Source organism: Zonotrichia albicollis, chromosome 11, assembly GCF_047830755.1.
Source record: "Zonotrichia albicollis isolate bZonAlb1 chromosome 11, bZonAlb1.hap1, whole genome shotgun sequence".
NCBI lineage: Eukaryota > Metazoa > Chordata > Aves > Passeriformes > Passerellidae > Zonotrichia > Zonotrichia albicollis.
This window is the reverse complement of record NC_133829.1, coordinates 678,010-705,278: the sequence shown is the minus strand read 5'-3', so window position 1 is coordinate 705,278 and position 27,269 is coordinate 678,010. Positions and strand designations below refer to the sequence as shown.

At 56.7% G+C, this 27,269-nt stretch overlaps 3 protein-coding genes across 6 annotated transcripts in view; 2 read left to right on the top strand and 1 right to left on the bottom strand.

The window, feature by feature from the left end:
- Positions 1-15,878, top strand: part of ADAMTS7 (ADAM metallopeptidase with thrombospondin type 1 motif 7) — a 34,143-nt gene extending 18,265 nt beyond the window's left edge. Inside the window, exons 17-24 of the mRNA XM_074549043.1 lie at positions 861-987; positions 1,482-1,695; positions 4,156-6,471; positions 6,871-7,023; positions 7,126-7,299; positions 7,848-7,994; positions 8,080-8,239; positions 13,969-15,878. Coding sequence (XP_074405144.1) covers positions 861-987; positions 1,482-1,695; positions 4,156-6,471; positions 6,871-7,023; positions 7,126-7,299; positions 7,848-7,994; positions 8,080-8,239; positions 13,969-14,135 — 3,458 coding nt within the window. The 3' untranslated portion in view covers positions 14,136-15,878. The remainder of the gene's footprint in view (positions 1-860; positions 988-1,481; positions 1,696-4,155; positions 6,472-6,870; positions 7,024-7,125; positions 7,300-7,847; positions 7,995-8,079; positions 8,240-13,968) is intronic.
- A 3,077-nt stretch (positions 15,879-18,955) lies between these two features.
- Positions 18,956-21,574, bottom strand: CIAO2A (cytosolic iron-sulfur assembly component 2A). The gene is made up of 5 exons (XM_005496083.4): positions 21,390-21,574; positions 20,954-21,118; positions 20,382-20,431; positions 20,036-20,081; positions 18,956-19,383 (listed from the first exon to the last, which is right to left on the bottom strand). The coding sequence occupies exons 1-5, from the start codon at positions 21,511-21,513 to the stop codon at positions 19,286-19,288; spliced, it is 483 nt and encodes a 160-aa protein (XP_005496140.1). The 5' UTR covers positions 21,514-21,574; the 3' UTR covers positions 18,956-19,285.
- A 517-nt stretch (positions 21,575-22,091) lies between these two features.
- The window catches only part of SPG11 (SPG11 vesicle trafficking associated, spatacsin), a 29,806-nt gene continuing 24,628 nt past the window's right edge, over positions 22,092-27,269 (top strand). For all 4 annotated transcript variants that reach the window (XM_074549042.1, XM_074549040.1, XM_074549038.1 and 1 more), the window contains exons 1-6: positions 22,092-22,394; positions 23,472-23,656; positions 24,396-24,623; positions 25,140-25,326; positions 25,853-25,990; positions 26,664-27,121. In XM_074549042.1, the coding sequence (XP_074405143.1) occupies positions 22,192-22,394; positions 23,472-23,656; positions 24,396-24,623; positions 25,140-25,326; positions 25,853-25,990; positions 26,664-27,121 (1,399 nt within the window). In that variant the 5' untranslated portion in view covers positions 22,092-22,191. The remainder of the gene's footprint in view (positions 22,395-23,471; positions 23,657-24,395; positions 24,624-25,139; positions 25,327-25,852; positions 25,991-26,663; positions 27,122-27,269) is intronic.

The window sequence follows — 27,269 nt, the reverse complement described above, 5'->3', positions numbered from 1 at the left end:
AGCAAGCACTTCCTCGAGAGCAGCTGGCACCGGAAAAAAGGGGAATTCAAGGACACTTGTGCTTTCTAGGTAGCACAGAGTGCCAGGACATGGCTTTGTTTGAAACCAGCTTTTCTTGGTATGATTCGAGTGCTTGGCTTCCAGAAGGGAAGGGAAATAGAGGAGTGAATCAGGCAAGGGTCGGGTGAGGGTGAGCAGCAGGAGGAGGGCTGAGCCCCTCTTCCTGCACTGAGTGATGATGTGAGATGAGATGGGGTTTGGGAGAGGTCACAGCGAGCCTCTGGCGAGTCCTAAGGCCCTGCAAGCTCCCAAGTGCTTGAGGCAGAGCCCAGCAGCTTCAGCAGGGTTCTGTCAGTCTCAGCTGGGTCTGTGGTGACAGCTCTCCATGTCCCAGGTCAAGTACGTGTTACAGAAACGGGGACAGAGCTGGAGCGAGGCAGTGTGCTGAGGTCACCATGAAACCCCTGTGAGCAGCCTGGGGACACGAGGCCTTGGGCAGCGTCTGTCCCTGAGCTGGGCAGGGGCAGGGCTGCCAAAGGAGCCCAGTGCTGCCCCTTGGGTGTGCTCCGGGCAGCGGTGCCAGCCTGGTGCAGCTCTGTGGCTGCACAGCTCCAGCTGCCATCCTGCCCCGATGCCAGGGGCTCTGCCAGGGCACCTCATCCTCAGCACCAATGAACCTGCACCTTCAAGTGGTGCTTTCATTTCCTTCCCACTGTCCTGGCTCACCGAGTGAACCGTCCTGTGCCCTGCTGGGTGGTCGGGTTTGGTTTCCAAAGCAGTGCTGGTGCCCACGTGGTGCCGGTGCCCCCAGGGATGCCCTCAGTGCCCCGGGGGTGCCCTCAGAGCCCGTTTTCCCGCAGGGGTGCAGCGGCAGGTGGTGCACTGCGTGGAGAGGCTGGCGGGGCTGGTGGAGGAGCGGTTCTGCGATGCCCTGACGCGCCCTGACGACCAGCAGCGCACCTGCAGCGAGGAGCCCTGCCCAGCCAGGTGCCACCCGCCCTGTCCCCCTCCCTCGCCCTGGGCAGGGGCCCCAGGCCCTGGGCTGGTCCGTGACAGCATCCCTGGGGTTGTCTGACCACCGCCGGCATTGCCTGTCCACAGGCTGAGCCTCACAGATGGTCCCATCCTGGCAGGATGCTCCTCTCTGCCTCTGTGCGCGTAACACTGGCACAGCTTGGGGACTGTCCCATCCCTGACCCTCTGTCTGAGCTCCCAGACCTTGGGCTGACACATTTGGGATCCTCCTTTCCTCATGGCCTCACGTGATGGGCAAGGGGATGGATCCTGGAGCATGGCTGCTTGCTCTGGCTGAGATCCCTTTTTTCCCTTTTCCCCTCCCTTTTTTTCCCCTCCCTTTTTTTCCCCTCCCTTTTTTTCCCTCCCTTTTTTTCCCTCCCTTTTTTTCCTCTCCCTTTTTCCCCCCATTTTCCCCCCCCATTTTTTCTCCCCATTTTTTCCCCCCTTTTTCCCCCCCTGTGCAGGTGGTGGGTGGGTGAGTGGCAGCAGTGCTCAGCCACGTGTGGCCGGGCAGGGCTGATGAAGAGGACGGTGCTGTGCATCCAGAGCGTGGGGCTGGACGAGCAGAGGGCCCTGCAGCCAGCAGACTGCCAGCACCTCACCAAGCCCGATGCCACCATGCCCTGCCACCCAGAGGTGCCCTGTCCCTCGCCGTGGGCTGTGGGCAACTGGTCTGAGGTGAGAGGGGACACTGGGGACGTGCCAGTGTCTTACAAAGGGGTGGGAGCTGGGGACAGGAACTCATGGACACCTCAGCCCCAGAGTGATGGGTGTGCTCCTGCTCACAGAAACCCATGGCTGTGTCCCTGTGGGCTCTCCTGGATGGGAATTCCATTGCTTGGAGAGCTCTCAGGGTGGGGAAGGAGCATTGGGCAGTTTAACTGTGCCCCAGCTCCCATGGATGGAAGCAATTTCATTGCCCATGGAAGTCTCAGGATGAGGAGGGAGCGTTGGGCGGTTTATCTCTGCTCCAGCCCTGGGCTTCGCAGCCCCCTCACTCACACAGGGTGAGTGCCACGCTCTGTGCTTAGCACAAGGAGGGCAGAAATGAGGTTTTCAGCTGGACATGGCTTGGAACAGCCTGGTGTACTGGAAGGTGTCCCTGCCCAGGGCAGGAGGTGGAACTGGATGATCTTCAAGGTCCCTTCCAAGCCAAATGATTCCATGGGGTGATTAATGGTGACATTCTCTGTAGCCTTGATTTATTTTTGTGTTTTTGTGAATCAGCTTAGCCACAGGCTGAGGGTTTCAAGCAGAAAATGATAACTCCTAATTTAAACAGCCGTTCCAAAAGTGTTCAGAGTGAAGACAAATATCAGGAGAGAAAGGGGAGAGCCTGGGAACAGAGCTTGTTGCTAAGGAACAAATGGAATCAAATGTGAGCAGAGGATTTGAAGGCTAGATGAGAGCGAGTTGGAAATACTTTTCTAGGGGCCCACAAAAGCCACAATTAAGGGCTGAGAAAGATGGATGCAATGATTTAAAGGGAAAATTATGGCTTGTAGGTGGGTCAGAGCTGGGCAGGGCAGCCCCAGCCCTCACTGCTGGCCTCTGTGGTGTTGGCACCAGTGGATCTGTGAGCCCTGGAGAAAATGTGTTTGAGATTTTGAGGTTCTGTAATTTTTCTGTCCTTTAATTTAAAGGGAGAGCCCTCTTTCTTTTCCATTTCCACCATAATCAGGGGGATTGGAGGGGCTGGGAAGCTTCCCAGAGCTGTGGTGCTTCTGTCAGCAGAACCGGCAGGGTGGCACAGCTTTGTCTGCAGAGCCCAGGCAGCAGCAGTGTGCCCACCTGGCACTGGGCACCTGGCCCTGCCAGAGGGGCTCTCTGGGCTCTGGGGGCCCACAGCTGCTTCTCACTGGGGCTCAGTGCCTCAGGAGGACCCCAGAGCTCTGCACACCCAGTTTGTGGAGTTTCCAAAGGAGCTGGTTTGTTGTTCTTCAGGGGAGCAGCTCCTTGCAGCCCTCTCACAGTGTTGTGTGTGGTAATGGTTGATTCCAGCTCTGGAAATGCCTGGTGATGGCCATTCCCAATGGGGAATCCTGGAATGCTCTGGGGTGGAAGGGACCTAAAAGCCCATCTAGTCCATGCCCTGCCATGGGCAGGGACACCTTTCTCAAGCCTGGGCTGCTCCAAGCCCCAAATGCAGCAGAAAACGCTGCTGTTCTCCTTTCCAGCTCCTCGGTTCCTTTTGTGCTGGCCCATCTCAAAGAGCCCATTATGGGGGGATGCTGTGGCCCCACAAAGCTCCCTCCTGACCTTTGCTTTTTCCCTACTGGGACAACGCCCATGTTGTTGTTCCCTGCTTCAAAGAATGCTCTTCTAGAAGAAGAGATGCAATTCATGGCCATAGGTCACAGGAAAGGCCCATTAGCTCATCTCACCCCTGCCCTTCCCAGCCTCCATCTCCCGGGAAAACTGGGCAGGAAAGCAGGGCAAGGATCACCCTGAGCAAACCCCCACAGCCCCAGCCCTGCCCTGGCACGGTCTGCAGTGGGGCTTTGGGCAGCAATGCTCTGCTGCCAGGGTGAGCAGTACCCACAGTGGGACTGGCACAGGAGCTGTCTGGGGCCCAGGTGGGTGGTGGGGTTGGCAGAGGGCTGTGGAGCCCTCACAGAGGGGGCACTGGCACCACTCCTGGCCGTGCCCCTCTGTGACCATGTTCACAGGGGTCCCAGCATGAGGGAAGAGGTGAGGATCTAACTCCATGTTTCAGAATGTTTTATGATTTATTATTTTATGATATATATTTACATTATTTATATATTTTATATTTATATATATTATAAATTTACATATTTTATGATATATATTTACATTAAAACTATACTAAAAGAATAGAAGAAAGGATTTCATCAGAAGGCTGGCTAAGAATAGAATAAGAAAGAATGATCACAAAGGTTTGTGGTGTGGGCTCTCTGTCCGAGCCAGCTGACTGTGATTGGCCATTAATTACAAACATCTAACATGGGCCAATCACAGATGCGCCTGCTGCATTCCACAGCAGCAGATAATCAATGTTTACATTTTGTTCCTGAGGTCTCTCAGCTTCTCAGGAGGAAAAATCCTAAGGAAAGGATTTTCCATAGAAGTTGTCTGGGATGCCCCACAGCGCTGTCCCTCTCTGTTCCCTCGCAGTGCTCGGTGACCTGTGGGAACGGGACCCAGCGGCGCCCGGTGCACTGCAGCAACAGCACTGGCACCCCGTGCGAGCCTGCCCACAGACCCAGCCCCGAGAGGGCCTGCTCCTTGCCACAGTGCCACCAGCGATGGGACAGCGCAGACTGGTCTGGCAGCGGCTCCTCCAGCAGGGAGGTGTTTAATGACATCCAGTACATCCCCAGCAAGCACGTTCCTCAGTTTAACCCCTTCATCCCACACGGCCCGGAGTCCAACGATGTCAACGTCATCACCGAGGAGGACTTCTCAGCCAGGAAAGGAAATGTCTTTGTGGATGACTTTTACTATGACTATAACTTCATCAACTTCCACGAGGATCTGTCCTACTACCCCTTCACGGAGAAGGAGAGCAGAGGCGAGGAGCCAAGGGCAGAGCTGAGCACGGATGGCACCGAGGGGCCCTGGGAGGTGCCCACCGAGGCCCTGCTCACCACAGGGCCGGGAGCAGAGAGCCAGGGGCAGCCAGGCCCCCAGGAGGGGCACACCTCTGCCCCTGTGCATGGGCGACACACAGAGCCTGGGGGTTTAGCCAGGAATCACCTCCTGAGCATGGTCCCCGAGGATGTGGGATCAGCCACTCCCACATACACCACCCCTGCCTTTTTGGGGGAGCAGGAGGAGGGTGCAGTGCCTGTGCCCCACTCTGAGCACCACCCGCCCACCCAGAGCTCCGTGAGCCCCCACTCTGCAAACCACGGCCAGGCAGGGCCCTGGGATGAGCCCCAGGGAGCTGTGCCCAGCAGGAGCAGCCTGGGGCAGGGTGTCCCCGCTCCCTGGGGTCCCCACCCCGCCGGTGTGGGCTGGGGCAGTGCCCGGGTGGATGTGTCCCTGGGGCCAGCAGCACGGGGCAGCAGCAGCAGCAGCAGTGAGGGCAGTGTGGGCACACAGGGACATGGCACTGCAGGGACAGGCCATGGGGACTCCAGGGAAATGGCTCTGGCCGCCAGCAGTGACAGTCCTGGTGCAGCCCCACAGCCCAGCGGGCAGCACGGGTGGGCAGGGGTGCCAGGGGGGATGCTGGACACACGGGCAGGAGGGCAATCCCATGGCATGGAGAGGGCAGATGCTGCCTTGCCCACCCCGCAGGCCCTGGGCTGGGAGGGCACAGGCAGTGCTGGCAGCCCCCACCCTGTCCTGAGCCCCCCTCCTGTGGGTGCTGATGGGGCTGCCGTGGGGCAGGGAGGGCTCCAGCCAGAGCTGCACAGCCCCACAGCCCCCACCTCCACCCCCTCTATGGCCACAGCAGCCCCTGCAGTGTCCTTGTCCCCTGCCATGGCCGGGCCAGCCCCCCAGCTCACCCCCAGGGGCCAGCAGGGTGCCCTGGGCCCAGCCGTGCCCACAGCCCCAGCTCAGGGCCCAGCTGCCCACACTGCAGGGTCCCCCCGGGAATGGGGGGCACTGGGGATGTCCCTGCACCCGGATCTGGCATCGTCCCACAGCGAGCTGACCTCCCATGGGACCCCCCTCAGCATCCCTGCTCCGAGGGACCCCTCACCATGGGCACCCCCAGGGACACCAACGAGGGATCCCTCAGCATGGGCACCCCCAGAGACATCAATGAGAGACCCCTCACCATGGGCACCACCAGGGACATCAATGAGAGACCCCTCACCGTGGGCACCACCAGGGACACCAACGAGGGATCCCTCACCGTGGGCACCCCCAGTAACATCACCAAGGGACCCCTCACCATGGACGCACCCAGAGACACCAACGAGGGACCCCTCACCATGGGCACCCCCAGCAACATCAGTGAGGGACCCCTCACCGTGGGCACCACCAGGGACACCAACGAGGGACCCCTCACCATGGGCACCTCCAGCCACATCAATGAGAGACCCCTCACCGTGGGCACCACCAGGGACACCAACGAGGGACCCCTCACCGTGGGCACCCCCAGTAACATCACCAAGGGACCCCTCACCATGGGCACCTCCAGCCACATCAATGAGAGACCCCTCACCATGGGCACCCCCAGGGACACCAATGAGGGACCCCTCACCGTGGGCACCCCCAGCAATGTCAGTGGAGGACCCTTCACCATGGACACGCCCAGAGACATCAACAAAGGAGCCCTCACCGTGGGCACCCCCAGGGACACCTGCCTCCGGTGACGGGGGGCAGGAGTTGTCCCAGCCCACCCCTTTGTCCCCCCCGCTCTGGGAGAAGAGGCTGGAGGAGGAGGAAGAGGAGGGGGAGGAGGCTCTGCTCCCACCATCACCCCCTGCAGCAGCCACTGCCAAGCCCAGCTGGGAGGTTGGGAACTGGAGTGAGGTACGTGGTGAGTGCCATTGACAGTGTGACAGGGCCAGTGTGGATGTGAGACCTGTCCCTGCCCTGGCTGCCTCTGGGACGTTTCTCTTGGCAGCATAGGGTCATTAGTGCTGATTAGGACTGAGGTCACTAGTGCTAATTAAGAAACAATTGGTAAGTAAATGCCAAAGGTACCCCCAGCCCCAGGGTGCTGCCCCATTTTCCCCTCTGCTTTGGCCAAGAGAATGCAGGGAGCAAACCCTGAGCAGGGAGAGGAAGGGCTGGTCCCAGCCAGAGCAGAACCAGCTGGAATGGGCCATCGAGGAGCATGTTCCTCCCCTTCCCTCCCCGAGCGCTGCCTGATGTGGGATTGCTGAGAGGGGTTTTGGGGCAGGTTTTTCAGCGTTCCCTGTGTTGCAGTGCTCGGCCACGTGCGGCCTGGGCGCGGTGTGGCGCTCGGTGCGCTGCAGCAGCGGCACTGGCGGTGGCTGTCCCATGGCCGACAGGCCCGTCCCCGCCCGGAGGTGCTCCCTGAGACCCTGCTCGGCCTGGCGTGTGGGCACCTGGAGCAAGGTACGGGGCCCACGGTGGCTCTGTGTCCTTCCCCACCATGGCTGTGTGTCCCTCCCCTCCATGGCTCTGTCCCCTTCCCCACGGTGTCTGTGTCCTCCCCAGTGCTCCAGGAGCTGCGGCGGGGGCACCAAGGTGCGGGACGTTCACTGCGTTGACACGCGGGACCAGCGGCTGCTGCGGCCCTTCCACTGCCAGGCGGGGTTGGCACAGCCCCCGGCACAGCTGCCCTGCCGCAGTGCCCCGTGCCTGGACTGGTACACGTCCTCCTGGAGAGAGGTACGGGCTGGCCGGGGCCCCGCTCGGCCCACCCTGCCAGGCCAGGGACACTCCTGTGCTACCCCAGCTCCAAGCCCTGTGTCCCACAGGGCTGGGCCCTGCTCAGCCCTGCTGCCAGGCCAGGGACACCTGTGCTATCCCAGGTGGCTCCGAGCCCCGTGTCCCACTGGCCTGGGACACTGCCAGGGATCCAGGGGTACCCACAGCTGTGCTGGGAACTCCATCTCAGCTCTTTGCCACCCTTATAATTCCTGCCCCATCTCCCATCCATTGCTGCCCTCTGGCACTGGGAGCCATTCCCTGTGTCCTGTCCCTCCATGCCTTGTCCCCAGCCCCTCTCCAGCTCTCCTGGAGCCTCTTTATGCCCTGGCCGGGCTCTGGGCCCTCCCTGAAGCCCCTCTGGGCCCTGGCCGGACTCTGAGCTCTCTCTGAGCCCCTTTGGGCCCTGGCAGGGCTCTGGGCTCTCCCTGAGCCCCTCCAGGCCCTGCTGTGTGCAGCAGGGGCTCAGCCCTGCCCTGCCCTGCCCTGCCGTGCCCTGTGTCCCGCAGTGCTCGGAGCCGTGTGGCGGCGGGGAGCAGGCCCGGCTGGTGACGTGCCCGGAGCCGGGGCGCTGCGAGGAGAGCCTGAGGCCCAACAGCACCCGGCCCTGCAACAGCCAGCCCTGCACCACCTGGGTGGTGGGCTCCTGGGGACAGGTGAGCGGGGCTGAGCCCTCCAGGGGCACCTGCAGGGAATGGGGACCCTTGGGGCTGTGCCAGGCTGAGCCCCGGGTCCCCCCAGTGCTCGGCTCCCTGTGGAGGGGGCATCCAGCGGCGGCAGGTGAAGTGCATTGACACCAGGACCGGGGTGGCCGAGGAGGACAGCAGCCTGTGTGACCACGAGCCGTGGCCAGAGAGCACCCAGAAGTGCAACCCCCAGGAGTGCGACAGCTCCGAGCCAGGTGAGCAGCGCCAGGCTGGAGAATGGTGTGGGAGGTCTGGGGAGATGGAGGGAGTGGTTCCTACGTGGGTTGTGTAAGGATGACTTGATGATTCAGTGGGAATGTTGTAACTGTCTGTAAATGTCCAGAGCATCCGTCCCTCAAGGGGCCAGCAGGGTTTTGCTGGCACAGATGTGAGCTGGGATGGGCTTGTTGGAGTCAGCAGTGTCACCCAGCACAGGGACACCCCAGGGACCCTGTGGGGTGAAAGGACCCATCCAGAGGCAACAGGGCATTCAGGGAAAGGAAGGCACAGGGAATACCCAATGATGGAGCTCTCAGGAAGCTGTTCAGTGGTAAAGTTCCAGAATGCAAGACTTGTGAAACAAGCTGGGTCCAGCATGATAAAATGGAACAAAGGAACCGTTCTCAGCATCTTCAGGTGTGCCTGAGCAGGTGCTCCAGGGAGCCAGCCCCTGTTTGTCCTTTACCTGCCCCAGCTGCAGCCACACTGTTCGGCCACACCACAGGCACTCACTTGGCTTCTCCTCCCTCTTCCACTCACAGAGATACATCCCAAGCACCAGACAGTTCCCTGGGAGACAGAAATCTGGGCACTGCAAGGGTTAACAGCGCTTACAGAAAAGCAGTATAATGAGGGATTAGATGTCACTGATACCAGCATGTCAGTCACTTACCAGCTTTATCTCTTTAATGTGCCTGTGTGAAAGAAAAGCTCTTTGGCTGCCCAGAAGGTATTGTTGGGCCTCCAGGAGGTTTGCTGGCCAAAGGGAGGGCTGAGAGGTGGGGCAGGGGGGCAGCAGGAGCTGCCTGGGGTGGAGGAGTGGATCCATGGCTGCTCCACACATCCCTGAGGTCCCCTCTGGACACCCATTCCAGCCTCCCAGCTCTCTTTGTTTATCCCAACACCAATTCCAGAGCAGGCAGCGCTGGCTTTGGTTAGCTGGGATTTGGGCACTGGCACTGCTGGCCATCAGGATGTTTTCAGCCATGAATCTGCTCCTTTTCTGGAGCATTTGCAGGGCCATGGGGCACTCCAGCGTTTAGGAAATGGTGAGTCAGCCCTGCTCAAGACACGATGTGCGGTTCCGGCTGTTTTGGTCAGGGGAAAATTTCCGTGCCAGGCTTGGTGATGAGAGCTGTGGAGCCAAGGCTGGACCAGAATAACCACTGAGATGTGTAGGAAGCACACAAATAAATGGTAAAACCCTGGATCAAAAATGACATAAATGCTCTGGCTGCAGCCCAGGGCAGGAAACGCCTCTTGGAAATACAAACGTTTCGAGCCAAAGCATGAAGGGGAACAAAACTTTCACATGGCAGGAAATCCCAGATGTGTAAATGCACAGGCAAAGGCTCCCAGAAAGACAGAAATGTAACTCAGCCCTTTCCTGCGCTTTAGGGGATCTTTACTGCACAAATGGGCTCAGACTGGAGCGATCTGTGTTTTTGTGAGGAGCACAAGGAGCCTCTCCCTCCTCTGCACAAGGTGCTCCAGTGCCAGCAGAACCAGGGCTGGCTCTGTGACTGCCCCTGTCCTCACTGGACACAAAAGTGCCAATAACCCCAGCAGGGTTTAAATGTTCAAACCATTATCTGATGGATGTGGAGCAGAGATGGAACAGATGAAGCACCAACAAACATCTCACAGCAGTCGGCTCCTCAATTAAAGGAGGTCGGGATTAATTAGAACCAGAGTTCTGAGCTGTTGCCAGGTTATAAATTAATTGGAGATTCCACCAAGGTTATTTTTGAATGTGGCTGTTGCCTTACAGCTGCAGCCAGCTGTGAGGGTGTCCTTAGATGGCTCCTGGGAGCTCCAGGGCCGTGGGCACCCCAGTGCCTCTGTGTGATGCTCCAGAGCCTGGGGATGTTTATCTGGGAATTTTTGTGGTGGCATGGAAAGGAGCTGAGCCCCAGGTCAGCATGGGGGCCTGGAGAAGCCTGCAGCAGTTCATCCAGATTTAAACCAGATCAGACAGATTTAGACCAGAAAAGTGGGAATTGCTGTGCACTGAAGGAGGAATCAGGGTGAAGGGAGCTGGTCACTCAGCTGGTCCCTGCAGGGAGGTGGCTGTGCTGGGCACAGCAGATCCTGGTGGTGGTGACACATCCCTGCCCAGGCCAGAGCAGGGCAGCCCCAGGTGCTCATCAGGGCCATACCATGGAATTAGTCAGTTCTCTTGTGCCCATTTCTCCAGATCTGATACCAGGGAGGTCTCTGAGCTCCCCAAATCTGCCCAGGAAGGTGATGGGGCCAGTTCTTGGCTCCAGCAGCAAACACAGCTGCTCCACAGGTGTCTCAGCTTGGAATTCCAAGGGGATTTGGAATTCCAAGGGGATGAGGTGCAGGCCCCCCTGGCTGAAGGACAAGTGTGTGTGAAGTGCTGTGTGTGTGTATCCAGTGGTGCAGCTCCTCTGGGAGCAGGATGGAGCCCAGCCCGTGTCCTGGGAGCAGCAGTGCCTGGGGGCCAAGGGGTGAGGGCTCTGCTCACACAGGGTCAGCCCCTGACACCATCTCTGTCCCACTGCTCCTGTTTGCTGGCTCTTTAGCCAGGGCTGGCTGCATTTCCATTAATTGCCAATTAAACGTGCTGCTCCCGCTTGCTCTGAGCGAGGAAATGAAATTGTCCGTGGCTCTGCAAGTCACAGAGTTCATCCACAAGGGATCCATGTGGGAAATAATTGCAGCAAATCCCAATTTTCTCTGCCATTTGAGCGTGTAAGTCCCTATCCGAGTGGTGGGGCCAGGAGGTGCTGCTGAGTGAGGCATGGAGAGCAATTAATTAACTGCTAATTAACAGCAGGAGCCAGTGGGAAAGGGATGCTGCAGAAAGGACTCCCTGTTTTGATAAAATGTAGGAGAAAGATGTTGCCTGCAGCAGGGCTGAAAACTGTGGGGTTTGTGGATTTCTCCCAGTTTTGCCAGCTGTGGCTGTGTCAGTGGGGATGCGCCCCATGCACCCCATGCATCCCAATCCATCCTCCCCATCCCAATCCATCCCCTCCATCCCCTCATGCTGACCAGACACCCAGGGAGGCACCTCAGCCCCAGAGCAGGACCCTGGGATAATTTACTTGTTAAATTCAGCCCTGGCTCCGAGAGCGTCCCGAGGGCCAGAGGTCAGCAGCCTAATTCCCTGGATTTGCCAGCTCAGCTCAGAGCTCAACCTTTCCTTGTTTTCACAAAACCTGTTCCAGGAAGTTTGTTTTTCCCAGGAATAAAAGTAAAAGCTTAGGCCTGGCTGGCAGAAGCTTAAATGAAATTTAAAGCAACTTTCACGCCGACCTAAAAAAACAGCCCCAAAAAAAGTGGGGGTTTTCAGTCCCTAATGTGCTGACTTAGCCTGGATTTTTAAAGCCCTGCTTTAAGCTATTTCTTTAGCCTAAAATTTGGCACGGACTTATGGAACATGTTTCTAAATGAAGTGCGAGCATTATATAAAAAATTGTTAATAGAAAGAAAGAGCAGTAAAAGCATTCAATGAAAATGGGGTGGGTTCTGTAGGTCCCTCTCTGAAGAGCTGACAAATTAAGTGCTTATTGCAGCTTCCCTTGCCCAAGCCCAAATTCCAGGGAGGAATCAGCAGCTCAGCCAAGATTTTCAGACCTGAGGCTGACCCTGCATGCATCCACCCTGAGACTGAGCAGGATCTGGGAGAGTGATGGGAACTCAACCTCTCCACGACTCCCACTGGCTGCTCGGAGCTCAGGGAGCGCTGGGAACGCTCTCAGGCCTGGGCTGGGACTGAGGGGTGTCCTGTGCAGGACTTGGATGGTCCCTGTGTGTCCCTGCCCAGCTGGATATTGGTTCATCCATGAGCTCACTTGGCTTTGGAGCCCGGGGTCTGCTGGGGTCTCCTGTAGGGTCAGCAGAGCTGCAGCCAAGGGTGGTGGCTCTTCTCCCCATCCCCAAGCCCATCCCTGCTGTTCTGCTCAGTGAACCCATCCTGGGTGCCTGAGGAGCTGTTCAGAGAGCAGTGACCCCTGGCAGGGTGGGCTCGGTGCTGCCTGGGCATGGGGCAGGGACAGGAATTTCCTGATGGGCCCAGGGTGCTGACCCGCGGGAGAGGGAGCAGGAAAGAGCTGAACCATCACCCCAGGCCTGGAAAGCAGCGTGAGCCTTCCCAGCTCTTTCCAGGGAAGGCAGCTTGGTTGTGATCCATAAATAACTTTCTAGGAAGCTGTGAGTGCTGAATGTCCTGAGGGGCTGGGCAGGCTCTGCCCGGGCAGAGCATCCCCAGCAGTGCCCAGGACATACCCACCTTTGCAGAGCCCATCCAAAAGCAGTGCCCAGGGCATTCCTACCCAGGCAGAGCATCCCCCAGCAGTGCCCAGGGCATTCCCACCCCTCCATGCAGGGCTGGAGCAGCCCCCAGGCTGAGGTGTGCTGTGAAGCTGGGATCCCTCCACCCTGCTCTCTCAGCACTGTTGATCCAGCAGTGCAGTGATAAATCACTTTTTGGGGGCACAGGGACACCCTGGCCGGGCACAAGGAGCTGCAGCTTGGGAGGCAGGGAGGAAATACCTCAGGAAAAACAGAAAATAAGTTTTAGAGCAGTGTAGTGACCTCCTGTCTGCTGGGCTGGGGGAGGGGGCTGTGGCTGAAATCCCAAACCAGGGAAAAGTCTCTGCTCTGCATCTGCCGCATCCCTTGCTTCGGCTCCTCCCGTGGGAATGGGGGCAGCAGCCCTTCCCTCAGCACAGCCTTTGTTCCAGAGGGGACAGGGAGAGGGCCAGTGGTCAGCCAGAGCTCCCCTGTGTCCTGAGAAAGAGGAAATCCCATTGCCCTGCCCCAATTCTGTCCCATGGCCCAGGGAGAAGCAATGGGGGGTTGGCCCCAGAGTGCATCAGCTCTGCCCTTTTGCAGAGAAAAGCTGTCATCTATTTTAGTTCCTTGTACAGGAGGTAACATTGGAATCACAGAATCTTAGATTTCAAGCTTAGGCTCGGTTTTGAGTTGGTGTAATTTAAGCGAGTCTGACACCGCTGGGTGAGAAGCTGCAGGCTCAGCGAGTCAGGCCTTGCTCTGAGATAGAGGAGGAGGAAATCAAGAGCTCCAACAAAGCAGCTCTGTATTCATATAAACCATGAGTACTTGGGGATGGGTCTGTGCTGCTGGACTGAGCCCCGTGGGGCCTGGGCTGCCCCTGGAGCAGCCGTTCCCTAAACAAAGCCTGTCCTCAGAGCAGCACCAGAGTTGTTCTGAGGGCTGCAGGACACCTGCAGGAAGCAAACCAGATGATGCAGGTTCTCAAAATAACCAAAACAATTCAAAGAAAAAAGGAATTCTGGCCTTTCCGCCGCTCTGCTGGCACTGGGAGGGCTGGCAGGAGGTGACACTGGGGGGGTTTGTCCCCTGCACCTCAGCTCTGTGCCCTGGGCAGAGGCTTTGGAGGTGCTGGCAGAGCATAGGTGTGCTTTCTGCTGGGGATGGGCAGTGCCCAGGTGCTTTGGAGCTGCTGGGCATGGGCAGTGCCCCAGGTGCTTCCTGCTGGGGATGGGCAGTGCCCAGGTGCTTTGGAGCTGCTGGGGATGGGCAGTGCCCAGGTGCCCAGGTGCAGGAGGGCTCTGCCCTGTCCGTGTCTCCCCAGCCCTGCAGCTCCCACAGAGCCTGGGTTGGTTTGGGCTGGAGGGACATTAACAATGATCTCATTCCCACACCAGGCACCTGGTGACCGCCATGCCAACGGCACTGACACCCTCCCGTGCTCCTTTCCCCCCTCCAGGTGTGCCCTGCGAGCGTGACCGCCTGAGCTTCGCCTTCTGCCAGACGCTGCGGCTGCTGGGCCGGTGCCCGCTGCCCACGGTGCGTGCCCAGTGCTGCCGCAGCTGCCAGCATGCCCTGCCAGCGCCCGGGCAGCAGCGCGGCCAGCAGCGCCTGGCCCGCAGGTGACAGCGCCGTGCCCACCCAGGCTGGCACTGCCACGCTCCGCGTGCCCGGCGTGCCCGGCTCTCCAACTCTGCCACTCTCAAACGGTGCTCAAACCATCCCTGGGGCTGCTGCTGGGGCTGGGCAGGTCCCGCTGCTCCCCACCCACCCTCCAGGGGATGCTGCCAGGGTCGGGGAGGCAGGGGAAAGGGAACTAAAAGCAGCAATAATTTGGGGAGAACCTCTCAGAAATGCTCATGGTGCTATCATTTGACATTTGCAGCCTCTCGAAGGTGTTGGCTGGCCAGCACAAACCTTGATTTTTATTGTTATTTTTATGTCTCTGAGGTGAGCATCCAGCATTCCACCGGCTCTGCCGACCCTTTGGGGTCGGGGTTTTTTATTTTAACTTTAAGGGACTTGAAGCTGGCAACCCACTCGTGTAATTTTCATTAAAATGTTTACGCACTGAAGCTAAACAGATTTAATTTAAGAAGTGGAGGCAGGGCAGAGGAGTAACGTTTCAGCTTCAGCTGGGGCTGTGCAGGGCTCTGTCTCCCCATTGCTGGCTTTCTCTGCCAAAGCCATTGCTGTGTCCCTCTGGAGCAGAGGGCACCACCAGGGACACCAGGGTTTGGAGGCCACCAGGGCATTCCCTTGCATGATTTGGGCAGCAGAGGGAAGCTGCCCTGGCAGTGAGTGGCACGTCCCCTCCCTCGTGGGCAGCCAAGTGCTCAGTCCCTGGATTTCTCTATGTGTAGCAGTGTAATGCTTGGTTAAGGTGTTTTTCTGTGGCCTTACGGGCTGAACCCTTTTTTCCCTGCTTATCTAGATTCTCCTCTGTTAAGGTTAGCTGATTTTTAACTAGAATATCCAATTTACTCTGAGGCACAGCCCCTACTGCCTGCTCCCAGAGCGGTGTGGGAACAAATCCCTGCCTGTCTCAGGAGGGATTCCTGCCAGGTTGGTCTCTGGAGGAGGGCAGGAGCGTTTAGGTAGGAATTCCTTTCCCTATTACTCTTCAGGCTGTGGAGGGTGCCCAGAACCTGGGGCACCTTGAAGGGCAATCCTCCCTGCATGGGCAGAGCCAGGCTGGAGCCCATCCCATTTGGGCTGCAGAGCTCCAGGTGCAGCAGCACTCAGCCCGAATTCCTGTGTGTGATTTGTATGTAAAACACAAGCCATGACCTCACCATTTGTGCTTTATTCCGTTCCAAGGTGGTGTACAGTTTTTATGGTCCAAGAACCCGTGTCCAGTCCTGGTTTCCTTGTCCCCAGCACCATCTGTCCCACACCCTGTCACCCTCCCAGGATTGCAAAGGGACGACCCTTGTGCTGGGGTCTCATGGCCACAGCTCACAAACTGTTAAATTAAACAGTTACTGAAGGAAGCAGGTGGGTTTCACATTTTCTCCTCCCCATGGGGAATTCTGAAGGTTTTCAGCTAATTGGAGATGGTTCAGGCACTGGCAGCAGGAAGGAAGGATCAGTTTGCATCTAAAAATCATTCACAGCTGCCCTTTGCAACTGGGATTTGTTGATTAAAACATGAGCCGGGCTGATGGGGTAAATCAGTTCTGCAAATCAATTTATTTGTGGCACAGGACCTGGTGAGCCCCTCCTGCAGTGCCTCTCTCTCCACGTGCAGGGTCCCAGCTGTGGCTGAGGGCACGGGTAATCCCTCCTGTGGGACACCAGGCCGTTTTTAGCCACATAACAAGCACAGAAACTGCATTGTCAGTGACAATAAAACACATCTGGCTTAAATATCTGCGATATTTTCTTTCAGTGAGACACCTCCAGTGAGTGTCTGTGCAAGGAGGCTCTTCACAAGGGCTGGCGTGACAGGACAAGGGGGAATGGATTCCCACTGACAGAGAGCAGGCTCAGATGGGATGTAGAAATGCCTTTTTTCTTCTTCTAAAGGCGCTTTTATTGTCTCAACACAAGCAGGATGTTATTCAGACAGAGCTGCTGCGGTGGGGCGAAAGGAGGAAAGGGCTCGTGGATCAAAAGATGTTTGAAATAGGATCGTGGAATGGTTTGGGTGAGAGGGGACCTGAAAGCCCGTTCCAGTTCCTCCCCCTGCCACGGGGTGGGAGTGGATGGGCTTTCAGGTCCCTTCCCACCCAAAGCCCTCCGTGCTTCCATGATCTCCTGGAGGACTCTCTGAGAGACCTGTTGGCTTCAGACCAGAAGTCGGACCTTGGTGCCTGCCTCGGTCACCCCCAGCCGTTTCCACGCTGGAGCCAGGAAGGAAGAGGAGCTCGTTGGTGGGGAAGCAGCAGCAGCAGCAGCAGCTGTGGAGGAGCCTGTTTGTGTCTCAGGCCCTCGGGAACGCTGCAAGCGCTTCCGCAGCCCCGGGAGCTGCTGGATCTCAGCTCTCAGGCCTCACCAGGTGCCTCTGGCCAGCCCAGGTGACCTCACCTGGAGGGATTCAGCTCCCAAGGAGCCAGAGGGGACACCAGTCCTGCACCATGGGCTGGGAGGGGCACAATCCCACCCTGAGCAGGCAAGGAGGCAGCGAAGCCAGAGGGACCAGGAGCAGCTCAGCTCTCACCTGTCCTTTCCAAATAACAATAACAAATGGGTTTATTTCCTCTTTTTCTTAAAACCTCCTTGTGCCACACAGTAAAACTTCACAGGCCCAGCACAGAGGGGCGGCAAAGCCGGGACAGCAAGGGAAGGAGCTGAAAAATGTCGCTGGTTGATCTTTTTGTTTGGGTTTTATTGGCAGCTGCTCCGGGAGGGAACAGCCCTCACCCATGCACCCACCTGGGGTGCTGCACCCCGGCCACAGCTCCAGCAGCTCATCCCGGGGCTGCCGTGCACAGGGACATTCCCGGTGGGAAGTAAAGCCCAGAAAAGGGCAGGAGGGGAGGGAAAGGAGCTGCCCCTCCCCAGCTGGTACCAGGACACGCTGTGTTTGCTCACCCGGAGCAATCACTTGGTTGGGAAATTCAGTAAAGCTGTTCCACATGTGGGAGGGCAGGGCTGCCCCAACCACAGCCCCCAGCCCGCTCCGAGGGAAGGCTCAGCCCGGTGTAAACATTTAGAAATACCCACGCGATAAGAATAGCTCTGTCTGTACACGCGACTGCTCCGCTGCCGTCTGCGGTGAGTAAGTTACACCCCGAGTAAAGTGTGTGCAAACCCGAGCGCTATGCGCGGGCCTGGGGCAGGGGAGCAGCCCCCGGCTCTCTTTCTCCTCCAGCCGGGAGCTCCGGGATGGAAACGGGATTTCAGCCCTGGAAAGGCGGCTGGATCCCCGGGATGTCCCCGGAGCCGGGCTGGATCCCCGGGATGGATCCCCGGGCTGGATCCCCGGGCTGGATCCCCGGGCTGGCCCCGGAGCCGGGCTGGGTCACAGGGCTGGGACCCCGGCAGGCTCCTCCCGGCGCTGCGGTGCCGTGGCTCGCTGGTGCCCTCTGCAGTTGTCCCTTCTCGCTGGAAATGCACAGGATTCCTAATCCCAAGGAACGATTTTAGGACTTTTTGCTCCAGGTGAGGGCGGTGGCCAGTGTGCGTGTTCCCAGGTTTGGAGGAGCATCCCGAGTTCCTCCAAACCCCAAATCCTGCCCGATGGGATCCCCCGGAGCTGGCCCCGTCCCCTCCTCGGTGGCTTCCTGGCTGTTCCTCTGTCGCCTCAGTGTCCCCAGAGGCCGATGGCAGCAAAGCCCCTGCCCAGCCCGGTCCGTGGGGCAGCAGGGCGGGGAGGGACAGGGATCCCCAGCCCGGTTAAACTGGGAACGCTGGGAAATGCAGCAGCTCCCGGGAGTCACCTCCCAGTGCCGCAGCAACGCTCCGCTGCCCGAGGAACAGGAACATCCCTGCTTCCAGGGGCCTGGCTTTGGGGTCTGGCCCATTTCCCCAAATTGTTGCTCCAGAGAAGAACTTTTAACCTTTTGTGCCTCAGCACAAAGGACCCCAGGGCACTGCAGGAACCAGGAGAGTCACCCTAGGGTCACCAGAGCATCCCATTCCCTGTCCCCTGAGCTTTTGTCAGAGCTGGGGGTGCAGTTTGGGTGGTGGCACTGAGCCGTGCAGGGGCACACGGAGCCCCCCCAGGACAGGAGCTGCTATCTCCTGGCCCCAGGACCCACAGAACCTCCGTGCTGGCAGAGATATCTGCACTCCGAAAAGAAAATACCAACCCCCTGCTGGAGGGCAAAAAAAGGAGAGCAAATTCCAGGAAAGAAGCCAGCAGATAATGGCAGCTCAGGCTCCTGGAGCATTTGGTCCATCCTGCAGGAATGACCTGCCTGGGCCCCTTCCCAGCCATGGGGTGGGACACAGGATGTGTCCCCTGTGCTGGCACACAAGGCACATCTGTTCATGGGCTACAAAGCAGTTTGCCATTTAAAGAAATGTAATTGAAGCTGAGTAACTGGAGTTGAGAAGTGTTTTTTCACACCTGCACGAACCTGTGGAAAAAAGGAGATTGTTCTCCTCTCCCTTTAATTAATTTCTTCAGCCGATTTGGCACTTGAGGGGAGGGGCCTTGCAGTGCCATGGAGCAGCTCACTGGTTTGCCAAGGGGAACATTCCCTGATTACAATGCTGAGCCCATTCCATGCTTCCATGGTGGTTATGAAGCAAAGCTTCCAGAATCAGAAGTGTGTGACACTAACAGGGAAAAAAGCATGAGGATTTGGCAGGAATTGTGCCCCAGTAAAAATCTCCTTGTCCTAGTCCAGTCCCTCAGCTCCAAATTCTTTTGAATTAATTTCAGCTTTAATGTTTATCAACACTGAAATGTTGAATGAAATTAATTTCTGTAATAGAAATCTAAACTTGATCCTTAAGAAAAAACCAAAACAAATTCAGGACCCAGAAAGCAACACTTCAGTACAAGAATCTGTTTTATTTTTACAGTGCAGTGATTGAAACAATGTAGAAATTCAACTTGCAAAACTGAATTTGTATCACAACGTCTCTCAAAAGGCAATGCAGATGTGTTGCTTTGAATCACAAAATATTCCTCTGGACACCAAAAATTACAAATTCCCAGCAGTATACACCGGGCTTCCTTTAGAGACTGATTCCTCATAATTTAAATCTATCTTATAAACAATTTCTCTTTTAAAAAACCACATGGAAGATAAAAACAACTCAAGTATAAAGCCCGAGGCGTTGCTGGTTTGAGCAGCTGGGGCTGCAGCGGGGCTGTGTCCCTAGTCGGGCTCGGTGACGCACTGCTCCACGATCTCGCGCAGGTTCGGGTTCTCCATGGCTGCTGCCACCCTCTCCTTGTCGTTGATCTGCTTGTTGACTGCAAAACACAGCACGGGGCTCAGGGGGCTCAGCAGGAAAGGGCATTTTGAGGGGCATTGCTGGGAAATGGGGAAAGAGGCAGAGGCAAGCGCAGTCACCACAAAGCAGCCACGGGAAACCACAATTCCTGTCACTTTTCCAGCTCAGAAATAGGCTGTGAGGTGTTCCAGTGGCGTGTCCCAAACCCAAGAGTGAAATTCAGGGTAAATGAGTGGGCCAGGTTCAGTGTGCAGCTCTTTAACCACAATACCCCATTTCTGGCAGGCACTGAATGCTCTGGGCACTGCTGAGACAGGGCCTGGCTCTGGCTGGACAGAACACCCAGGTAGGTCCTGCCAGCTTTCCTGCAAAACCTGCCTGAGAAACCTCCAGATTTGGTGTGGGGAGCTCAGGACAGTGGGGCCAAGAGCTGAGGCAGCTCCTCATGTCAGTTACTCAATTTTTGTTACAAATACCCGCCAGAGCTGGGGGGTTTTGTTATAAATCCAAAGCAGCAGCCAGCAGGTGGTCACAGAGCCACCACAGCCCTGGGGACACCGTGATGCCACTGCATTTGCAGGCTCTGACAGGGGGTTAGCTCCTGGGGAGGCAGGGCAGCACAGGACAGGGCACAAGAGGCTGAAGCAGCAGCATGCACAGGCTCTACTCACTGTCCTCCTCCGTGGAATGTGTGCCCTCAGAAATGTAGATTTCCAGCTGCAAGAGAGATCAGCAGGGTTAGGGGCAGCACAGCAGTGGGACACTTTCCTCCTGGCAGGAAAACCCCATCCCCACTCACACAGCTGTCACCCTGCTGCCAGGAGCTCCCTTTGCAGGGCTCAGCTGGGAGCAGCTACAAAACCAGAACCACCACCCAAAAATCAACTGCAGCCATCCTGGGGTAATTAATGTGTTCTTTACATTATTGGGGTCAAGTGTCTAAAGGTCTGTGTTTAATTTAGGGAGGCTGCCATTCATTGATGGAATTTAACACAGGCTTCAAACCAGGCACTTTACCTTGTGTCTAAAAGGCAAACATCTCTGAAGTTTTATTCTTAAACAAAGGCCTGTTCAAAGAGAACACAAAAGAGATTTTCCTGTAAAAGTGAAGGTTTTAGGAGCATTTTCAGAGAATCCATGTTTAACAACCAGTGTAACTGACAGTGTCCTTTTGTACTTTGAGCAGCACAAGCCACAGAGGGAAAGGGGACAAGCAGAAAGTTGTCTTTCTTTTTCTTTTTGAAAGTTTAAGAGTTGACAAACTCAATTAATAACATTACTGAAGTAAGTTGGAGAATACACAGAAGGAATCCTGTATCACTTCCCAGCAGAGTTTTGGGAGGAATGTCTCTTTGAAGAGATTCTCTAACATGACACAAACACATGGGAGTCCCCATTTCTCTGGATTTGGGGTTTTTTTGCTCAGTTTGGTTTTTGGTTTGGTTGCACTGGTGTTGGGTTCTTAAGCTGCAATTCCTGATCAAACGAACACAGGAAGGCAAGACTGAATCTGCACTGGGACTGGTGGCATCCAGACAGCCCCCAAGGACCCCTTTGTCTTTGTTTGTGATCTAATTAATGGATCTCACCGATGAGAGTGGCCAAGGAGCAATGAGGTACTGTTGGTGTAAACCTGATGATGACCAGATATTCATCCTCCCCTATCTCCTGCACTTCCACGCAGTTTTCCGTCACCACTTCCAGTTCTTCCAAAGTGTTTGGCTTCTCCGGGTCCCGGATAGTCCGGATTATATCTGAGACAAGGGGCACAATAAGGAATCTTCCCTGGGATTCACACAAGGGATTTCCACGAGCACCCCTTCCAGCACTGCTGATGTTGCACTCTTTGGAAGCCACAAGCGATCCCAACGAGCCAAGCGGCCCCTGTCTCCCTGCCCAGCCCCTCGGGGCCCCCTCAGCGCTCCGAGCCCCTCAGGACCCGCGCGTTCCCCCTCAGCCTCCCAAGGGCAAACCGGCACCGCACCCGGGGCTCTCCCCGCGGCCCCCGCGCCCCCCGGCAGTCACCGTAGACCTCCATGGCCCTGTCGTGCTCCATGGCGCGGCTCGGGGGCGCATGGCGGGCGCTACTGGCGGGGCTCCGCCACACCCGGCCCAGCGCCTGCCACAGCAGCGCCAGCGCCAGCGCCATGGCCGCGCTCCGCCATCGGCCCGCGGGCCGCCGCGCTTCCGCCTGGGCGGGGCCGCGCCGGCCAATGGCAGCCGGGGGCGGGGCCGGGGCCGGCCAATGGGCGGTGAGGTACCGGGAACAACGCCCATGGGGGCGTGGCCTCGCGTCCGGGGTGGGGCCATGGAGAGGGGGCACAGAGGGATCCCGGATCACGGAGAGAGCCCGGGACAGCGAGTGGGGACACGGAGGGACCCCGGGACACGGAGAGGGGACCTAGGACACGGAGTGGGGACACAAAGGGACCCTCCCGCGACACGGAGTGACCCCGGGGTAGCTCCGGGGCACAGAGTGGGGACACAAAAGGACCCCTCGGGACGCAGAGAGACAGCTCCGGGACATAGAGGGACCCCCGAGACAGCCGCTGCTGCAGAGTGGGGACACAGAAATGCCATGGGGAGCCATCTGCAGCAGAGATCAGAGAAAATACACAGGGAATTCAACTTAAAAATAAAGAAAACTCTGCTGAAGTTGCGGGCTGAGGGAACTACAGCTCCCAGCGCGCATTGCTGCTCCGCGGTGCCTGCTGGGGGCTGTAGTCGGGCCCGGCGGTGCCCAGCTGACCGGAACGAGGGGCGGCCCCGCGGGGATGGCGGCGGCTCGGGCCGGGCGCGTCGGGCGGCGCTGAGGCCGGGCCGGAGGATGGCGGCGGCCGGGGCCCCGGCGGAGCTGCGAGTGCTGCTGGTGCCCCGCTCGGAGCAGCCGCGGGGCGCGGCGCGGGTGCGGCTGAGCAGGGCCCGGCACGCCCTGGGCACCGTGCTGCTGGCCGGCGGCATCCGCCTGGAGTCACTGGGGCCCGGCGGGGCCGGGCAGCGGGGCAGCGTGCTGCCGGGAGCCTGGGCTGAGTGAGTACCGGGAGCCTGGGCTCAGTGAGTGCGGGCCGGGGCTGCGGGACTGCAACGGGAGCGCTCCCGGAGCCGCGGCGGGGCCGGGTGGTTTCTGTCTGTCCGTCCTGCCGGGTCGTGTGTGTCTGTCTGGCCGGGTGGTGTCTGTCCGTCCGGCCGGGTGTGCTCGCGGCAGCTGATCCCGGAGCAAACAAGAAGGGTTTGTCTGTGTGTCTGTCTGTCTGTCTGTCGGGCTGTCCCTTCACGCCCCAGTGTCCCGAGTGCTGCGCCTCCCCCGCAGCCCGGGGCCAGCCCGGGTGACACTCGGCGGTCACATGGTGGCTTTAACACATGGTGGCTTTAACACAGGGTGGCTTTAACGCGTGGTGGCTCCAGCATCTGCTTGGGCAGCTTCCGTGCCGAGCCAAAAGCACGCCTTAGTTCTGAGCATCTGCAGTGTCCGGCAGCAGCAGCCGGACGTTCTGTGTCACACAGAATCCCCAGCTGTTTTGGCTGTGAGGGACATTAAATCCCACCCAGTGCCACCCCGGCCATGGCAGGGACACTGCCGCTGTGCCAGGCTGCTCCCGGCCCCGGTGCCCAGCCTGGCCTGGCACATTCCGGGGCTGGGCAGTGTGTCAGTGCTGTCCCAGGCTCTGCTCTCTGGTTTGCCCTGCCCCGTGCTGAGCCACTCGCTCTCTGTCCCCTCCCCATCACCACGGAGCAGGTGTGACACACCTGGCGGGGTTCTTGGCCCCAAAACCCAATGGGAAGTGGAATGGACAGTGTGTTCTGCTCTCCTTGTGCTGGTGCTCTCCTGAGGCAGAGCAGCCCCGGTGTCCTGGGTGGCTTGGAGTGAAAAATGGAGAGTATGGAACCCCTTTATCCTGGAGAGGAGGAAGAGGAAGAGGAGCTGGGCTTCCTCAGGCTGTGTCCTGCCAGGGATGAAGCAGCTCAGTGCTGGGGGTCCAGGGTGGCAGCAGGGGTTTCAAGGATGAAGTGAAGGCGGTGTCCCCAGTCAGTGCACACCCAGAATGGTCAGCCTGGGCAATGGGGACAGGGAATAAAGCCATAACCTCCCTGAATGTTTCACTTCAGCTTCCTGTGGGACAGCTCAGAAGAGGATGGTTCGCAGTCCAACAAGACAAAGCTGCTGGCTCTTGCTCAAAGCCATGACCTGTTTGTCTATGAGTTCAACGTAGAAGATGGAAAACACAACCCCAATTCCCTGCACAGTTGTGAGGCAGAGACGCTGAAAAAGCTCCTTGAAGATAAAAATATCAGTGAGTAAATTGCAATGTTGGCATGTGTGAAATACTGCAGCCCTGGTTCTGCTGCTCCTGGTGGGATGGAGCACCAGGGAATTTCAGTTACCTCCCCACTGCTCCAATGGGATCAGCAGGATTCACAGACTTTAAAAATAATGGGGACATTTCTGTGTTCAAAGGTGACATTGCCAGAAGGAATTAAACTCTTGTAGGGTCGTGTTTGAGTGATACAAAGTTAAAAATGAATTTTAATAAGATATATGCGACCCTGCTCTCTCAAATTTTAACTTTAATATTGGGACTGATGGGAAGTAAAGGGAGATAAGGCTCATCAATAACCCTGCAAAGACTAATTAAACATTTAACCTTGTATTTTATGATTAGCAAACATAATGTGCAGTTAGAATGAGCCTTTGGTGTTTTACATGTTCCTAAACAGTCTCCCTTCCTGAAATATTGTATTTCCAAAGTTTGTAGCTTTTCTTCTCAGTGCTGACTGAAATCCTATTTTGTGCTGATTTTTTATGTTTTTCATAGTATTGTCCACTGAAAAAGCCACATAAAAAGTTTTGGGAAATTGTTCTAGAATTAGTGCCCCTGGCACAGAAAGTGAGATTTAAAACAAACCATCCCAGCTTCTGTTAGGATGGGAACTGGGGCAATGAATTTGAGCTGTCATTTTTCATGAGATTCCTTTACAAATCAAAAGTCTAGCTGGCTGTAATCCAAAATTTAAATATCTTTAAATTTCCAGGTTTGCCTTCAATTTCTTCTGTGAAGATTCTGTCTTTTGGAAACAACAAGTGCAAACTTCTGCTCAACCAGTTTCTCCTTGTGCACCTGGCCTTTCCTGGGGAGGGCTCAGCCCCAGAGCCCTGTGGCTGCTTCCCCCTGGCCCTGCCTGCAGGAGCTGTGGGGAGGATTGCAGACTCCCACTTCTGCAGGGGGATCCTGTTCCTGTTGGACAGTGCTGGCTGGATTTGTATCCTTTGCAGGAGAGGTCAGGGAAAATCGTCTGGAAGAGCAAAGCTGCTTTTCTCTGCTGTCAGGGCTGAGCAGAAATTTCTTTACAGGCATTTAAGTGGTGCCTGCAGAGAAGGTTGTGCAGCCAAATCCTGGTTGTTGTAGAGAAGTGCCACAGCTGTGTGTGCAGGGTTTCCCGCTGCAGAGCTGGGTTTATGGGTTTCACTGAGGGTTTGATTCATGGGTCTGTGTATAGCAGGCTGACCTCTGCTGTCGCCTCATGGCTGAATTAAACCAGAAATGATTTGCAGGCTCCCAGGGAGCCTGGTGCTGGGATGAGCGGGGGCTCAGGCCTGTCAGCTCCACCAGCTGCTGGCATTAACCTGTCCCTGCTCATCTCCTCTGGCCCATTAGAGCACAGGGAAGCCAGCTTGCCTTTCCCTGCTCCTGGAGCCCAAACTCAGCACCTTGCCCTGCTGTGTCACCGCTCTGTCGTTCCCTCCAGGCCTGGGCTTTTCCTTGATGCTGCTTGCAGACATGTTTGACTGCTGTGATGGTGCCGGCCTGGGGAAGGTGGGTGTAGCCCTGGGGGCTGGGCAGGGGCAGGGCCCAGCCCCTGTGTCCCCCCTGGCTGCCCTGGCAGTGTCCCCTGACCTCAGCACGGCCGTGGTGACCAACAGCAGCCACTGGGCCCTGGCTGTGCAGCTCAACACCTACTTCAGGTACAGCTCTGGGCTCTGGGCTCCCTGAGCCTCCCAGCTCCTCAATTCTGGGCCGGTCCTCACTGGGGCGCTGGCAGCTTTTCACTCTGACTTCTGTGCCAGAGCAGAAATTCCCTCTTTGTTTAAATATTGTCCTTGCATTGCTTGCTCTAATTTATTCTCTGTCACAAAGGAAACTGTGTCTATAACATCTCTTTGTTTTAATCTGTGTGTTAATGAGTGGATAAACAGTCTTGCCCATCATGTTGTTTCCAGGAAGATGAGGTGCTCTCAGTGCCAGGGGTATTTAGAAATGCTGTGGGGAATGGAATTATGAAACTGTGCTCTTACAGCTGTACTTGATGAATTAGGGCCAGGTGGTAATGAAGATGTGGTATCCACCTCAAAGGAAGGAGCATCAGGTTTTGATGGCTCACCTGTTACCCTGAGAGAAAACTGCACCCAGAGCTGCTGGAGGAGTTAAACATGAAAAAAAGCATCTTAAATCATCTGAGCAAGGTGAAATTTCGTATTTATTTCTTTACAGACAGTTCCCTGAACATTTGTTCTGTAAGAGAGATCCTGAAAATCTGCCAGTGAAGCCTGCAGAGGGGCTGGACGAGGATGAGCTGGCCAGTTCTGAGCACAGCATGGAGCTCCTGCCGCTGCCCTTCCGCACAGACAGGTACAGGGGGGAGAGCTCCTGACACAGGCTGGCCTTTGCCTTCTTTGCATCACTGATAACAAACTGCTGGGCTGTGTTTTCACTTGTAGTTGGGACAGGTAAAATCAGCCATTCTGCTGTAAATGTTTTGATTTGGGGTGGACCAAGAGAGCTTTAGGTGTGGCATTGGACAGCTTCCAAATAGGGATTGCTGCTTGGGGGTTACCTGGGAGTCTTAGAGCATTGGTACTAATAATGCATGTCAGTTATAACTTGGTGTGTAGATGAGAAAGGTTCAGTCCTGGAGTTAATTGTGTTAGATGGTTGTGTAATTAATAACTATTTGTTACCAATTAAAAATAGTAGAACATTTATATATAACTATCTATAACTATAATCTATATATAACTCTCTATAACTGCCTGTTCTGCTATTTTTTACTTGGCATTTTCTGTGAGGAAAAGTTTTCACTAGAAATGCTGGACATGGATGTTGTCAGCTGATCCAGCTGTGGTCACTCATCTTGGCTGCAGGTGGTATTTAAATACAAATAAAGAGGCTGTGGTAAGGTTAAAATGCAGGATGCTGGATGGATTTTATGAGCTCTAAGTGCATTTTATCTAACTGAGAAAGCTTTACCTGCCCTGTTCCTGGGGCAATACCTGGTGTTAAGGTGACTCTGTGCCCTTGGCAGGTCCTGGAAGGCGCACCTGTCCTCACTGTGGGACAGAGTCAGGAGGAGAAGAACACCAGGCTCTCCACATTTGGTGAACAACCTGAATTTGCCTTGGTATCAGTTTTTTACCCATCTGGAAGATCACGATCCTGAAGTTTGTGAGGATCCAGAGAGGATGGTGGCCTTTGTCCCCCGGGCTGTCACTTGGGCAGCTTCCCCAGCTCTCCAAGGGCAGCCTGGGGCTGCAGGACAGCAGTGGGCACAAATCCCCGTGGGAGCAGCGCAGGACATGGTGGGACTGGAGTGCAAGCTGGTGACTGGAGCCAAGGCTGTGTTTGTGGGGCAGGCACAGGACATGGGGCTGACTGTGGCGCTCTGGGATTTCGAGTCCCAGGGCGTGACGTGTTCCCACTTTGGCAGGAGCAGTGCCTATGTGGAGTGCAGTGCAGAGCTGCCCCTGTGTCTGCTGCTGACAGGTGAGGGCCCACAAACTGTCCTGAGAGCTGCTTTGGGGGTTCTAGTGTTTTACCTGGCTGCTGGTGGGTGACTTCCATCGTGTTCCTGCCTGGGGAAATCCAAAGGGAGCTGCTGCCATAAAGGGGCTGCTGTGCCTTTCATAGTGCC

Coding starts and splice junctions, on each gene's coding strand:
- CIAO2A (XM_005496083.4), bottom strand. CDS start 21,513: ATGGCGCTGGCGCTGGCGCTGCTGTGGCAGGCGCTGGGCCGGGTGTGG. Junction 21,119..21,389: donor CAGGGCCATGGAGGTCTACG/GTGACTGCCGGG, acceptor CCCTTGTCTCAG/ATATAATCCGGACTATCCGG. Junction 20,082..20,381: donor GTTTGCCTTTTAGACACAAG/GTAAAGTGCCTG, acceptor TCTCTCTTGCAG/CTGGAAATCTACATTTCTGA.